Consider the following 15,401-nt stretch of genomic DNA (forward strand, 5'->3'; position numbering starts at 1 on the left):
ATGCAATTTTACCAACCTGACTTTCTGGCGGTAAAATCGGGTCTGTGGATGTATATGGGAACAGGTGGCCCTTCATGATCCCGTCCATTCATGGTCACCTGACCTGCAATGTGCTTCATTTGACCGAGGCTCATACTTTGTGATACAAACATATCTTTTGGCTCCACATAGTTAGCTAAAAGGTGTTAGTGACTGAACGGCAGTGGCCCTTGCAGTGAGTGCTCCGCTCTTTCACGGGATGCGCACAAGCATGTTTTATTTGTGTTTTGTTCGCGCCTGGGGGGAGAAAGCTAGCCTTTGCTCTCTCCGAACCCAAGGATCTGTGTTATTTTCTAACAAACATGAATCTGCTGCAGGCTAACTCTGGGCAGAGCATGTCTCATCTCGCCTCCTGCCTACCCCTCCTTCCCTGGCCTGTGCAGACTGCTGTGGGTCATCCTTAAACCCGCAGGTACCAACCGTAAACAAGCAGTTTAATATGCAGCGCTCTGTGGTGGAGCACTGCGTTCTAGGTGAGAGATGTGGGTGAGGAGATGTGGTGTTTGGAGTCTCGGCATCGGCTCCGACATCCTGTGAACCTAGGCAAATCACGAGAGGGGCGGGGGGGAAGTGAGCACGGCAGGGTGGTGAACGCAGGGGGGGAGTGAGCGCAGCAGTGTGGTGAATGCGCTATTTAGTGCGCGCCAGCTTCCTTCAACTCTGGGTCCGTCGCGCGTGCACTGTTTAAAGTGAAAGCACGCCAGAGACAGAATTGAAGGAAGCCGGCGTGAGCAAGAAGGCGGCGGACTGTCCACTGTCTCATGGACACGCGCATGCTGTCTGCTATGGACAGATGGCGAGAACAGCCATCTTTGTCCATGCAGGCGCGTGCATGAGCCCACGGCGGAGAATCGATTCCAAAAGGTCTCTCTGACGAGAGCAGCGCATGCCCTGCTTTTCGCCAGGCGAGATCTAAAAAAAAAATCACAAGTACTGCAAAAGATGTTCAGGACCATTTGGCCTCCACTGTAAACTGGGCCTTTACAGTAGCTATTAAAATCTTGCTTGGAACTCTGTGACAAAATCTATCATAACTTGACTTGTGAACAGGCACATTCAATGTCATTCTCATCAGCACTTCGACCAGTTATCAACTTTTTCTTAAAGTTCAAGAACATTGAGAAAATGCACCACTTGCTCAGACAGAAAGTGAGACATGAGCTCGGATCATTATCGTTCATGGGACTAAAGCTACGTAGACAATAATTAGAAGAGAAGTAAGAACTGGAGTTGGGGCCCCCATTAAAATCTGCACTCTGTGAAAAGTGGCTGTTGCTGCGCACACTGTACATCAAACAATTGAGGGTATAATTTAAGAGAAGCGAGTGTATTCTGCCCACTAGACACCCCATTCTTTACAAAAGTAAAAAAGGCACTTTATTTCGATTGTAGCCCTCCGATTAAGGAAAGCCAATAATGGCAACATGGATCAGAGACTACAAAGTACAACTGCTTTGAGTGCACTCAAAATTCTTTGATGCAAGCTTTGAGCCGGTTTGGAAACATCTGCTACATGCATGAATGTGCACTATGCTGGAGTTTCTTATGTAACTAGTAATCAAATGAACCAGTTAAACCACTGCACTCTGAATGAATTAAAAGATGGGCGCTACCAATTTTGTGAATTCTTGCACAATCATCCCAGTGTTGCTTGAGAAATCAATGTAAAAGTTGTTGGAGGACTTCGTATGAAAAGTAAAAGTTACCTAAAAGAAAAGGGAAGAATTCAATTTTAATAGTGGTACCTGCAGTATAAAACACTACTGAAAGGGATTTTCAATCGTAAACTGAATTGTACGAAGTAGTATGTCCAATTGCATCTTCTTTCTAATGATGTGCTGCCTCTTGAAGTTCTTCGAGGAAGGCATTAAGAGCCAGATTTACACTGCTTGTAAGAACTGTCCCCATTATCGTCCTCCTTGTGTTTTCTCTTGTTTGAGTTCTTAACTAAAGTTAAAGGATCCATCAATGTCTGGACAGTCTCCTCTCCACAGTCGTTGGATGCTCTTATTTCCTCTCTGTCAAGGTCCACCTCTGAGGCTTTGTCCAACTTGGGGAAATCGACCACGCCCTGTAACAAAAGGAAATATTTCATGCATAAGAAGACTTTCAAGATCCTACATCACTTTGTAGAAAGGGGTACCCGAGTACCTAAAGATGGAAAGGATTGGGCAAAGCAAGAGAGCAGAATCTGATAAACTATTGTGGCAAAGGGAGAGACACTCCCAGCAGGACTGTCACCATTTAAGTAACTCACAGGTAACATGCCTGATCATTACAGGATAGTACAGAAAATATCATCATATTTTAAGAAGATATTGGTTAAAATACCATTCATATACAATTGAGCTTTAAGAACTGGGTTCAAATGCAAATATGTCACAACCTGACATGGGCAGTTCAACTCCATCTGTCAATGAAATCCAAATAAAAGTTCTGTCAAGACCCAGAGGCGAGGATTAGGCAGTTCTCTCTTCACTTTATTTTTCTCCAGCAGCCATCTTCAAAAAATCATTTGTACCATATTACTACATTTCCCATGAACAATTGGGAAAAAGAAACTAACAGTCCATCCAATCACAGCGCTGCCGTCTGTATAACGGTCCTTGTAGCCCTTCTATCTCCCTCTTTCTGGGGTCCCGTGCTCACTACACCACTGGATTCAAGCTATCCTGGCTGAAGAGGGGTGAAACCCCGAAACCGGTCCTAGGATACTCGTTACCAGTCCAGGGAGGACCTGGCTTGGCAGTTCGGGCTGGACTGTTCCCATGAGGCACAGGGTCAAGACTGATTTGCACATGGATGGGTTCAAACTGGAATGGCATGGTGAGCAAAAAAACAATGGATTTAGGCCCAGATCTCTGTACTGGGGTGAATGTATGACATTGTTCTGCATTCTGTCCATCAACTGTTGTTTTTGCATTTGCCCCCCCCAACGGAGGCACAATATGAAATGCGATTTATGTGTCATTGGATTCTCCATCAAAGTGCAAGTACATATCTTTGTCTTACAATATAAGCGGGTCGATAGTTTTAGAGAGACGTGCTCTGTTTCTAGGCATGCCATATTGTCTGATTATGGTCCAGTTTCTTGTGAAGTGTCAATGTGTATCTCCTTGATCCTTTTTAGAGATGGAATCCAACAAACAGGAGTAGGACGAATGGATGAATGCTGTCTACCAGGAAGAAATAGGGAGATAGACGGGCTACAAGGACTGTTATACAGAAGGCAGAGCTGTGATTGGGTGGACTGTTCCTGTTTCTTTTTCCCAATTGTTCATGGGAAATGTAGTAATATAGTTTAAATGATTTCTTGAAAATGGCTGTTGGAGAAAAATAAAGTGAAGAGAGAACAGCCTTATCCCTGTCTCCGTGTCCCTAATAGAATTTAAACTTTCCTTTACGTTAGCTAGGAAATTTTTAATTACCACCTCTGTGGGTAACATATGACTTAGAAAAAATTAGGATATTTCTAAACCGCCAAAACTTGAACCTACCTTAACTGCCTTTGAGAGCCTCCAATGGCATCCCCAAAAAAAAAAAAAATGAAATCGAAGATACAGTACATCATGGCACTTGGCAGGGCTATAGAAGAGAAAGGTCTACTTTGATTGCAGAATCTAGCCACCCCTTACCACTTGAACAATATAGTATTTTACCCTCCACTCTGGAACCACAGAGTAACATTTTATTCTGACCCTCTGCATGTGTCATTTTATTCCTTTACTCATGGAAATCACAATAACTGCATCCTAAAAAATGCTACAAAATTATACTTCCATTCATCATTAGGAAAATATCTTCTTGTTTACTTTTCAGAAGACTAAATTCTAAATATTGTTTTATCTAAAAAGCGTAAATTATATACAACCCCCTAATTACACTCAATTGATCCATATTTTAAACATTTAATAAATAAAAATACACACAACTTTATACCCAGGTTGGCCATCAACTACGATGGGTGCTGATCTTTTTTAGACCTGAGGTCCTTTATGACAAAAATAGGGTTTTGGATAGGAACCATGAAAGGAAGAATGAACTTTTCAAGAAAGAGGAGCCTTGGGACTTACGGTGACAGGATTAATGATCTTGGAAATTTCAAAAGCACCACTGTACCTAGGAGAAAACCTGGACCTACAAAGTGACGTAGATTGATAAAAGACAACCAAACCTTGCCTCCTATTTAATAAAGAGGAGCTGGCCGCCTATGCAAATTGGTCTGTAATTTTTGTCTAGATTTAGCCATCTTTAAATTCTGGATTAATTTCTCATTGATCTTCTTTAACCTTCCTAATATATTTGCACTGCAGGTACCTGCTCTTCGGTTTCTAATTAATCTGGAAAGGTTTGAGGATGGAGTCTTGTCAAGACGAAGAAGGGAGAGAAGCCTGTGGGTGGATGTGTTGAGTTAATGTAGGCAAACTCAGCTGCAGGTAATAGAGACTTTCAATTGTCTTGAGTTGCGGAAATTTAACAAGTTAACAACTCTTCAAGAGTTTGATTTAACCTTTTAGTTTGCTCATTAGCTTGAAGGTGGAACCCCTTTAAATACCAGGATTATGACACAGGAAGTTACAAAACATTGAGGGATACTGAGGTCCACAATCAGAAGTAATTTTCAAAGGTAGTCCATGAAGTAGAAATATGTCAAGGTAGAAAATCTCAGCCATTTTGGAGGCAGTTGACAACTTTGAAAGAGCAGAAAATGGAGCGATTTTATCATAATGAACTACTCTAATCATTATGGTGGTGCAATTTTATGATGGGGTAAATTTACTATAAAGTTAGTAGAAATAGTTTTCCAGGGATTGGAAGGAATTTCAGTCTCAATAATAACCCAGCCTGCCTTCCTTTATGTTTCAGATTTACTTGACGCACCACAGATCTCATAGGACTTGATAAAACTTGTGACATTATGAGGAAGAGTTGGCCATCAGAATTTTCTTCGGATTAATTCTTCAGTGAATCGTCTTCCTCTATGTCAAGATAATAAGGAGTTACAGGAGGGCTGAGAAATTATTCTTTGCTAATGTTTTGAGGGAATTGTTTGTTTTGAACACAAATTAGAGCATCTGAATTCTCTATTCGGAAGTGATTTTCTAAGTTGTGGAGATAGATCGTTTAGTCTCTTGACAAAGACATGAGGATGTTGTTCTAGAAATCAAAGATTGAGGAACAATGGTTTGCTCCACTGTCCTGGAAATTTTAGATTCAGGCTGTTGCATGGATAGAGAATCTGCGACAATATTTTCTGAGCAAGGAATGTAGGGCAGAAAAATCTCAAATTATTGAGAAAAGAATGCCCAGCAGGCTTTTTTACTATTCAAGCTTTTGGCCTGTTGCAGAACTTGAAGATTTCGAAGGTTGGTGCAGATAGTTACTCTAAATTGAGGTCCAAATAAAAAAAGTAACTCCACTTGACAGAGGCTGCCTTGATTGTCAGAGGTTCCTTCTCCAACAAGGAGTAGTTTCTTTCTACTGGTTAAATGTTTTTTGAGAAAAAGGTGTTATTATTATCTATCTTGACCTAAATGAATCAAGACTGCTTACAAATCTGGATTCAAAATATTGGTCAAATTAGCGATACTAGTTGGTACAAAAGAAGGAAGGGAGGAAAGAAGGAAGGAAAGAAGACTTATAAAGCGCTCGAATACCCGTTTCTGCATCCTTATCACCAAAATTAAACCATATATTAAATCCTGGATTGAAACTGCCATACTTTAATTATTTCCTTAAGGAGTAATGGTCAGCTAGAACCTGTATGTCATGAGGCAGTGCGTTCTATAGTTTGGAAGTCACAATCCCAAAAGATATTGCACCCCAGCGGCAACGCTTAAATCTGCACACTATCACATTTTTCCTAGAGGCAGATCTAAAAGCCCCCTGACAAACATACCTTTTGCCTCCAGATACTTGGGACCTGTCCCATACAAAGCTATATGTGCAATGCATAGAGATTTAAAAATGGACCTTTCTCTTACTGGAAGCCAATGAACATTGCAAAGTCGATGGAGACAGACTGATATTTCAATATTGTCAAATAGCAGACGTGCTTATACATTTTGGGCTACCTGCAATCTCTTAAAATCTGAGAAATATATGCCCAAATAAAGGGCATTACAACAGTCCAATCTAGATCAAATTAATGCAGACACCACCGATTTGCAAGAAAGCACAGAAATATATACGGAAACTTTCCTAAGCATCTTCAAAGTCAAAGTACATGCCGAAATCACAGAGCTTAATTGTTTAGTAAAGAGGGGGAGTTATCAAAAATAACACCATGGTTCTTGCCGATTTTGCTGGATCAGGGGTATAGTTCGAATCCCCTGGCCACCATATAGAGTACCATATATTAGACTGTTTCCCAAAAATGATAACCTCAATTGTCTCTGCATTTCACTTGAGGCAATCAGCTGTCATACAATCATGAACAACCCTCATACAGTTTTGGAAATTCTTTGCAGTTGCCTGAATATCCTGTGATATTAATTTGCAAGGCCTTAATAGCTCTAGGTTTCTTTTACTGAAGCCATTATGAGTCAATCCAAAATGGCTTGAACATTCTAGGTGTCCATGCCCATTCCTTCAAAGGAAAGAACATAACCCAAATTGTCTACAGTGTCCTTTCCAAACATACTCTTTTTGAGTTTAGCCAGTAATTTGTTTTATCTTAGATGCTGTAGGACTTACTTGACATGAAATGAATGATCCACTGGATCCTCAAAGTAGATGATCATTGTCTGGAAAGTCAGATCAGAGAGGATTGAATTTATAAAAAGCTTGAAAACAACATGGGCATTACAGAGGCTGAATGGCATCATTTGGCATTCAAAATGTCCAAATGGTGTTCTGAATGGTATTTTTCAATTAACACCTGATCAAATCAGGAACAGGTGATAGGCTCCTCTTATGTCTAGTTTGGTGAGTACCTCAGCTACTTGAATGGCTTCCAGGATATCAAAAACGAGGGTAATGGGGACGGCCACATACATATTTTTTGGACCAAGTAACCCTGGAACATTTATGGCCTTATCATTATTCGTAATACTATTATACTTCTAGAGTGAGACAACAGGGTCCACCCCCTCGGAGCCACCCACGTAGTTAAGAAATACTACACTACCAGTAGGTTCCTTATTGGGTTACCTACTTTTTGTGTCTGTATGTCAAGAGTTGTATGGACGTGTGACGTGCGCACTCTATTAAGCTGCCATAACTCCCACCACAAGGCACAGTTTGGCACGATTGTTTAAATGTATATTTGTGAAGCAAGCATGAATATGATCTGCCATGACTTCCAATGTGAAGCGCACTTTGCCACATATCCACAGCACGAGTTGTGGTGGCTTACTATTATGATATACTGAGAGTTCCAGCATGTTCTGGACATAGTGCATGACTTCTGTACCCCACTTGGGCTACGCCATTTGTTCTGTATATATGATGCCACCTACATAACTATTGTGTCTTTCTCATTCCCATTACTTTACAAAAGTAGTCGCAAGAAGTGACTATTTCCAGGTTTGTAAATTCAAGCTTACTTTGCATGCACTGGGGTGCATGCGATTTTCTTTTCTGGTCCTGACGAAAGCCATATTGACCACGTGAGATGGCTGAAACTTGTGGACAGTAATACAAAAGATCAAGACTATCTCACAGGTATCTACCACTGTTTTTAAAATTTGTCCAGGGCCTCCACTATTAAAATACCCCTTGAGGTAGGAGACCCCAAGTCCATTTTAAAACACTTACACTCGCACCCCACACAAAAAAACCTGCTCCTCTGTAGTCAGGCGTTGCAGCACACCCTGGAAGCATTCGGTGACCAGGGTGGGCACCCAATTACAAAGTACGTCACCAACAAGGCTGGTGAGTGAGGGTTCTTAAAAACAAAAACTAGAGTTCCCCCCTTTTTTCCCTTGGGATCTCGAGGTACAGATCTCTCAAGATTGCAAGTGAAGTAGGTAGTGAGCTCGTTCTTGTTTGGTTTATTTCAGTATAGCTAGGGAGGGCGAACAGGTTGCCTTTCTTCTCTCTCTCTCTCACCTTTGCTGATTATGAGTTTCATATTCTCCTCTTGGGCAGAGAACTTAAGGTCTTGACGATCAAACATCTTTTTGGATTCCGTGAAGAAAGCAGGGAAAGTGTCTAGAACTGAAATGGCATGCAAACCTAAAGGCATAGCCCAATTCAAGGCATGGCCAATGGAATTGCAGACAACAAAACCCACTTGAAATCTATCACTGACTTAAATGTGAAATGGATTTAACTAGTTACCAGAAAAGTCTTCAGTTTCCTTGGGTTGCCGTCGAACTTCAACTGTGCCAAGCCAGCCAAGACAGGATCCAAAGAGGCTTGTTGCAGTACAGCAAGGTACTGACATAACAAGACATTTTCAGTGGTCAGACTTTGGATCTGAATTGCTAAGTTGTTTACTGCTCTCAGTAATTCTTGAACCAGATCCATTTTTGGCTATGCTTTGAAAGTTTTCTTCATACGTAGAAACGGTACAGTATCTCTAGAGGCATTGGCAGACACCAGATTGTAACTGTAAGTCTAGTAGTGCTCCAGAAAGTAATATCCTGCAAGAATTGGAAAACTGGAGAGCAGGAAAAAACCTTCTAACTGCCCAGGCCAAGCAGCAAGACAAAGAGCTGGAATAAGCAGGAATTGGAGAAGGCGTAGAATCCACACAGTCCAGTGAGTGAGCGAGCAAGAAAACTAGCAGAATAAGAGCGATGCAACTGGATCAACATATGGATCATTTTATAATCCTAAACAGGATGTGACGAAATTCAAAAGCAGTTCAGTCAACTTGAACTGGGAAATAAATTACACATCATGTAAATATATATATATATATAAACAACAACCAAAATAAGAGAACTCAAGTGCAATCAAAATAATACACAAGAATGTGCAAGAGATAATAAGGAGAACCGAAGCAAGCAGTACTGTAATATTATAATTTCACCTACATGCGAGAACGAGAAATGCCCAAAATTCTCTGTGCGGCTCAGGTTTAGCCGATGCAGGTGAAGAAAAGAAGATGGGCCCTTCAGGGACATTGTTGCATCTCAGAGGCTAAGAGAGGCCATGGACAGGTAGACACCGTCATCCTGCAGCTGTTTTGGTGTGCCTGCGCCCAACGGTGGTGCCGCACAGGTACAGGAAAAACCTTATATTTTAGAAAAGATATGCAACAAATGCAGAATGAAGGGGCAGGTTGGTAGGTTTTTTAAGGGCTACAAGGTAAATTTGGTGACAGAAGGAGACACAGAGGATGGTTAGAGTTGAATGTCAATGTTGCATTTAGAGTGGGGTTGGAATGCAAGTGTAAAGGTCTCCCGAAGTGCACTACACAAGCACAATGTAAACAGGTGGTGGATATGGAAAACTTGAGCGTAGTCTACCGTTCATGGCAAGACATTAGTTAAATGGCTGTAGGGGCGGAACAAAATTATTCCTCACGGATATACACACAGAAAGTTACAAGGAGCAAAACAATGATTTAGCTGGACATCAATAAGGAGAAATGAATTTCAAGGGTAAGAGTCCGAAGAGTGAGATGCACGTAGTGGAGAAAGGCGACCCCCAGCCTAGGTTGGCCACTAAAGAAGAACCTTTGAGATCGAGGTTAAAAAAGAATGCATACTCTGTGTGCGGAGACATGCAAAGAAATGATTTTGAGTCTCTGACATTTGCTTCAGTAAAAGCTCTCTGCCTGAATTTATTTGTAGTTGGGAATCATAGTGTAGAACTGTAGATGCCAGTAATTGTTGTTTTGGGTGGGTCCTATGGCAATGAGATAAAAATAAGGAATTCGTTGTTTCCTACGGCTGAGGACATAGCAAGGAACAGAAAGACATGACTTTGGTATTGAAAGGGAACTTCTCGCATTCACTTTGGTCATGGAACATTACAGCATTTTTCTGAGGAGTGCGGTTTTTTTACTATTTGTAAAGACGGTGTGGGTAGTTACCAGGACTGGAAAGAATACTTAAAACAAGGCTTGCACACTTACAATCTAAATTTATTATGGAAACATTCATTTAGTTGGAGACCAACAGGAAGAAATTAATTTTAAGGGTAAAAGTCCGAAGGGTGAGAAAGACATAGTGGAGAAAGGTGCCCCCAGCCTAGGCTGACACCATCAAGAAAGAGGTGAATAAAATGTAATCTATGTGCTGATCCACCCACTTATGTAATTGGTAATGTGGAAGGCGAGGACGTCATTCAACTAAACGAGATGCTTCCTTCCCACTTGAGTCTTCTCAGGACAATGCCTGTGTGTTATTCACAGAGTCTGAGGATTATATTTCTGGCAGTCTCTATGGAAGAAGTAGACAATATAAAAAGTTCACCCATTAGATCATACTTGAGGAGGGGCACTAGTGGAATCAAACCTAAAATCAGTCGTGGTAAAGCTATTCATGATGACCCAGAACCCACATGGGAAAAATAACTTGCATGCTAACTGTATGTCATACACACTGTTACAAGATATAGAACAAGGGAGTGAGCAGATTGCGTGCGAGGAGGCATACACATATCAGAATGTGGAACGAGACACAAATTATGACTGAAGAGGAAACACTTTTTGAGATTGAGTGGAATGAAGCCATAGTTGCAGATCTCGTTAGTAGGCTGGTAATCAAATACTAGAGATCTGGTTGGCCCGAAGTGCGAAGGCTTTCAGATTAACTTAAATTGTTTGCCAAGATTCAGGGTAAAATAGCCCTGGAATGAGGTATAGTAAAAAAGGGGCAACAAAACTGTTCCTCGTTTCAATCTGATGGAATGAATCATAAGGCAGTGACCTGAAGGGCACTCGGGGATGTCAGTTATGAAGAAAAGTGTACAGGAGTTGTTTGGTGACCAACTTGGATGATTGATAAATGGGCATGCTAGTGTGAGTTATGTGAGCTGAGTAACAAATTGGCCAAAACATATGTTATTAGTTCCCAACCAGTTGACTGACCTGATGAACTATGAAGGAAATTTAATTTGGATCTAGTAGGACCTTTTGGCCTAGTAAAGAGATTTATGCTCTGGTGCTGATTATTTTCCGAATGGCCGAAAATAGGATGGTCGAGAAAACATCTCCTGAAGAAGTCACACATTTTCGTGAGTATATTTTTTGTAGGAAGCCTCTCCATCAATCTTTAGTGACCGACAATGGTCTTTAATTTGTCAGTTCGTGTTCTGCGAAGTACTTGAGCAAATACAGCATCAAACACAGAAGAATTTGGTGTCTATCACCCGCAAGCCAACGGTCAATTTGAACATTTTATCTAAGTTGTCAACGAGTCAATACATTTGGCTTTAAAAGTGGGAATCTTATGGAGAGTCTTACAAGGGACACTGCTCTCTTACAGGACTATCCAAAATGGAGTCACTAGCTTTTCTCTTTTTGTGATTTGTTGAGGGTAAGGAAACCTGGGCTGTAGTTCTCTCAATGGAGGTTGAAAGATAGGTGTGGTTTTTCTGAGAATATAATGCTAGCAAAAGTGAGGGAAAATGCTGATTGTTATAAAAGCAAGATGCAAGAGTATATGAATGAATATATGACGTTACAACGCAAACAATTACAACGCATGCTTTTACAAAGTGGTTTTTACATCGCATCTAGCATTACATCGCATGATTTTACAACGCATGCCATTAAACGCATTCCATTACAACGCATACTATTACAATGCATACCATTACAACGCATAATACTTTTAGGGAAACAGTAGGGTAAGAGTTGGATAGTGTAGGGGTAATAATTAGTATTCCCACTCCAGTAAGTGCAACAGTAGGGTAAGTGTTTGATAGTGTAGGGGTAAACATTACTATTCCCACTCCAGTGAGTGCAACTGTTGGCAAAGTGTTGGATAGTGTATGGGTAAAAATTACTATTGCCATCTACCCCAAAATCCATACCCACCCTAAAACTAAAAAAATCTCTATTACTTACTGTTAGATCTGGGGGTCTCTAGTTGGCAGAGGTAGGTACCACTGTCCAAATAGGGACCCTTGCTCCTAGTCAGGGTAAGGGGGATACACTCTTTAGATAACCCCTGCTCACCCCCTTGGTAGCTTGGCACGAGCAGACAGGCTTATCAAAGGCAATGTGTAAAGTATTTCTACCAACACTCACAGTAACACAGTGAAAACACCACAAATGGACTCCACACCAGTTTAGAAAAATAAAAGTATTTAATCTAAACTAAACAAGACCAAAACAACAAAAATCCAACATACACAGTTCAGGAATGTGATTTTTAAAGAGTTCTAGGGTTTGCGGCACAATAACCCACAGTTGCGTCACGTTTAGCCCAAAGTACCTGTAGATGCGACAAAAGTTCCAAATGGAAGCTGCAGCGTTGAAAAACAAGCGATGCGTCACTCCTGAGACCCTGGGGAGGCGATGCGACAGCCCGCTGCACGCAGCAGACGTGTTGCGACAAATCCGGTCAGTATGGGGAGGGAGGTGATACTTGTGTGGATTCCGGTGCACAGGTTCGGTAGGAAGCGTCTCGCACAGGCACGATGCGACGATCTTCGGGGCGGCGTCGATCTCAGGTGCGGCGGCGATATACGGCGCAACGTCGATCTTCTCCTCTCGCGGCTCCTCGATGGCTCTGCAACGATGTTCGCAGCAACGTGATGTGGTCCGCAAGCAAGCGGTGCGACGATCTCACCCTGCGACAACAGGCTCTGCGACGATACTCGCAGCGACAGGAATCTTCCCGCACCGGGGCGATGCGCTCCGCAAGCGAACGATGCGTCGGCTCTTGCAGCAGCAACAGGCACTGCGACGATCTTCGCAGCGGCGGGAATTTTCTCGCACTGTCGACGATGCGCTCCGCAAGCGAGCGATGTGTGAAAGTTGCAGATCTTCTTATTATCTTATTGTCCAGCTCCCCAAGCAGCAGGCACAACTTCCAGAGGCCCCACAATTGGATCAAGCGCTCTAGGAAGGGCAGAACTCACTCGGCAGAGTTCAGGGGGAAGCTAGGGGTGAAGTCCTTTTGTTCCTGGGACTTCTTAACAGGAGGCCAGCTCTCCTCAGGCCCTTGGAGATCTTTTCAAGCAAGGGGACACAGTAACAGCAAAGTCCTTCCCCTCTCCTTGGCAGCAAAGCAACTGCAGGTCAGCCCACAAACACACAGCAGGACAGTCCTTCCTCTTCAGTCTACCAGCTTTCTCCTTGGCAGAGGTTCCTTCTTGATTCCAGGATGATCTAATTTCTTGGGATCAGGGTCCCAATATTTATACCCCAAAATCCTTTGTCCTCTGATGGCAGAGGGGCCTTTGCCCAGTCCAAACCAGTTCTGGAGCACTCTGTTTACATGACTCCTTCTTTCCTTTCACAGTGCAGGGCAGAAACATCAGACGCCCCACAGGAGGTGGAGCCAGCATTGTGGCGGGAAAGCACAGCCCTGGAGCACTTTGTTGACATGATTCCTTCTCTCCTTTCACAGTGCAGGGCAGAGATATCAGACGCACCACAGGGGGTGGAGCTAGCACTGTGGGGGGCAGGCACTGTCCTATTCATGTCCCAGGTGCAACTCCTCCCTCCCATCTAGATGCAGATCTCTCTATTCAGCCCTGTGCTGACTCACCCTGTCTCCGGGAATTCCCCAGCCCCCTGCCCCTGTCACTCAAAACTCCAGACAAGGAATACACAGCCTAGCAAAGGCAGGTTTGGATGGTTAGACAAGAAAATACCTACTTTCGAAAAGTGGTATTTTTCAAACACAGAATGTTAAAACCAACTTCACTAAAAGATGTATTTTTATCATTCTGAGTTCAGGCATACTAAACCCGAATTTCTACCATGTTCCCTGAGTCAGTTTAGGATTATAAAATGTAATAATCAAACTGCCCATTCTGGCCTATGGAGAACAGGTAGCCTTGCAATAGTGAAAAACGAAAATGGCTGTAATTCACTATTAGGACATGCCACAAACATCAGGGCTTGTCCTACCTTATGCTTACAATGCACCCTGCCCTTGGGCCTACCATAGGGATGAATGATATGAAGCAAAGGGAAGGTTTAGGGACTGGTAAGTGGGTGCACTTACCCAGTCGACATGGCAGTGCGAGACTGCACACAGGCTCTGCAATAGCAGGCCTTAGACACATTTTACAAGGCTGCTTCTGTGGGTGGCACAACTGGTGCTGCAAGCCCACCAGCAGCATTTGCATTTACAAGCCCTGAGCACTCCTGGTGCACTGTACTAGGGTCTGACAGGTAAACCAAACCAGCCAATCATGGATAACCAATCATAGTAACAATTTATACAGAGAGCATTTGCACTTTAGCACTGATCAGCAGTGGTAAAGTGCCCAGAGTCCTATAGCCAACAACCACGGGTCAGGAAAAACAAAGGAGGAAGAAGCAAAAAGTTTGGGGATAACCCTGCAAAAAAGGGCCATTTCCAACACTTCCCTTATAATGCGTTGTAATGACATGCGTTGTAATGGTATGCGTTGTAATGGTATGCGTTGTAATGGCCGGCGTTGTAATGGCATGCGATGTAACAGCAGTTGCGTTGTAACAGTTGCGTTGTAATAGCAGTGCGCTGTAATGGATGTTTCCCTATATGAATACTAGGTGGGCAGACCTGCAGAAAGTGTAAGTGGGTCAAATAGTGCACTTAGAAATTCCAATGAAAACCAGAAAAGAGAAGCGAAGTGGTCCATACCTGACTTAGGCACTGAATGTAGCTGTAAGAGTTGGGGTTGGAACAGGGGATGGAATTCTAATCAGGGTTTCAGCTTGCAGGGTTAAGGGCTCTTTGCCATCTATTGAGATCGATGCTAAAAGTGCCTGGCTAGGGTGATAATGTCTTTCTCAATATTTCTGTAAATATGTCTGTGGCTCCCAGTGTATGTTGTGAGTACTCGAAAGTTAATGCAGATGACGGAAGTGACCCAATGGTTTTGAGAAGAAGTTCTTGGTTGAGGAGGCTGAGAAGCTCTTGGTTGAGGGAAGATTGAGGATTTTACTTTAGATCAAATCTGATCGGTGTTTACCTTTGGTTTATATCTCAGTTGGGAAGGGGTGTGTTATTTCACTATTAACATGTTATCTTAGAAACTGTCTTATTCTCATGTATTTTGCTATATTCCTTGTGATCTCAGATGGAAACACATGCAGGACCAGTTAGCATGGGAGCACAGACCATAGAGAGGAAATACTAGACTAAGAGGAAGTACCTAATGTGAAGTAGGTTTCTGAACAGATTTAATTTTCTTTCACAATAAACTCTGTTCAAGCACACTGCCTCTAGAGTATCGTTCCAACACTGAACTCCACAGTTATGGTACATATGACAAACCTGGTGATTCTAAGCAAAAAT

General features: G+C 42.5%; 1 protein-coding gene across 4 annotated transcripts in view; it reads right to left on the reverse strand.

Moving 5' to 3' along the window:
• Positions 1-1,341: 1,341 nt before the first annotated feature.
• The window catches only part of LOC146860611 (protein FAM169B-like), a 303,909-nt gene continuing 289,849 nt past the window's right edge, over positions 1,342-15,401 (reverse strand). The window contains exon 10 of one of the 4 annotated variants that reach the window (XM_085644507.1): positions 1,342-2,110. In XM_085644507.1, the coding sequence (XP_085500633.1) occupies positions 1,907-2,110 (204 nt within the window). In that variant the 3' untranslated portion in view covers positions 1,342-1,906. The remainder of the gene's footprint in view (positions 2,111-15,401) is intronic. The other 3 variants (XM_085644506.1, XM_085644509.1, XM_085644508.1) reach the window with 3 other exon arrangements.

The sequence above is a fragment of the Triturus cristatus genome, chromosome 3_1 (assembly GCF_964204655.1).
Source record: "Triturus cristatus chromosome 3_1, aTriCri1.1, whole genome shotgun sequence".
NCBI classification, from domain to species: domain Eukaryota; kingdom Metazoa; phylum Chordata; class Amphibia; order Caudata; family Salamandridae; genus Triturus; species Triturus cristatus.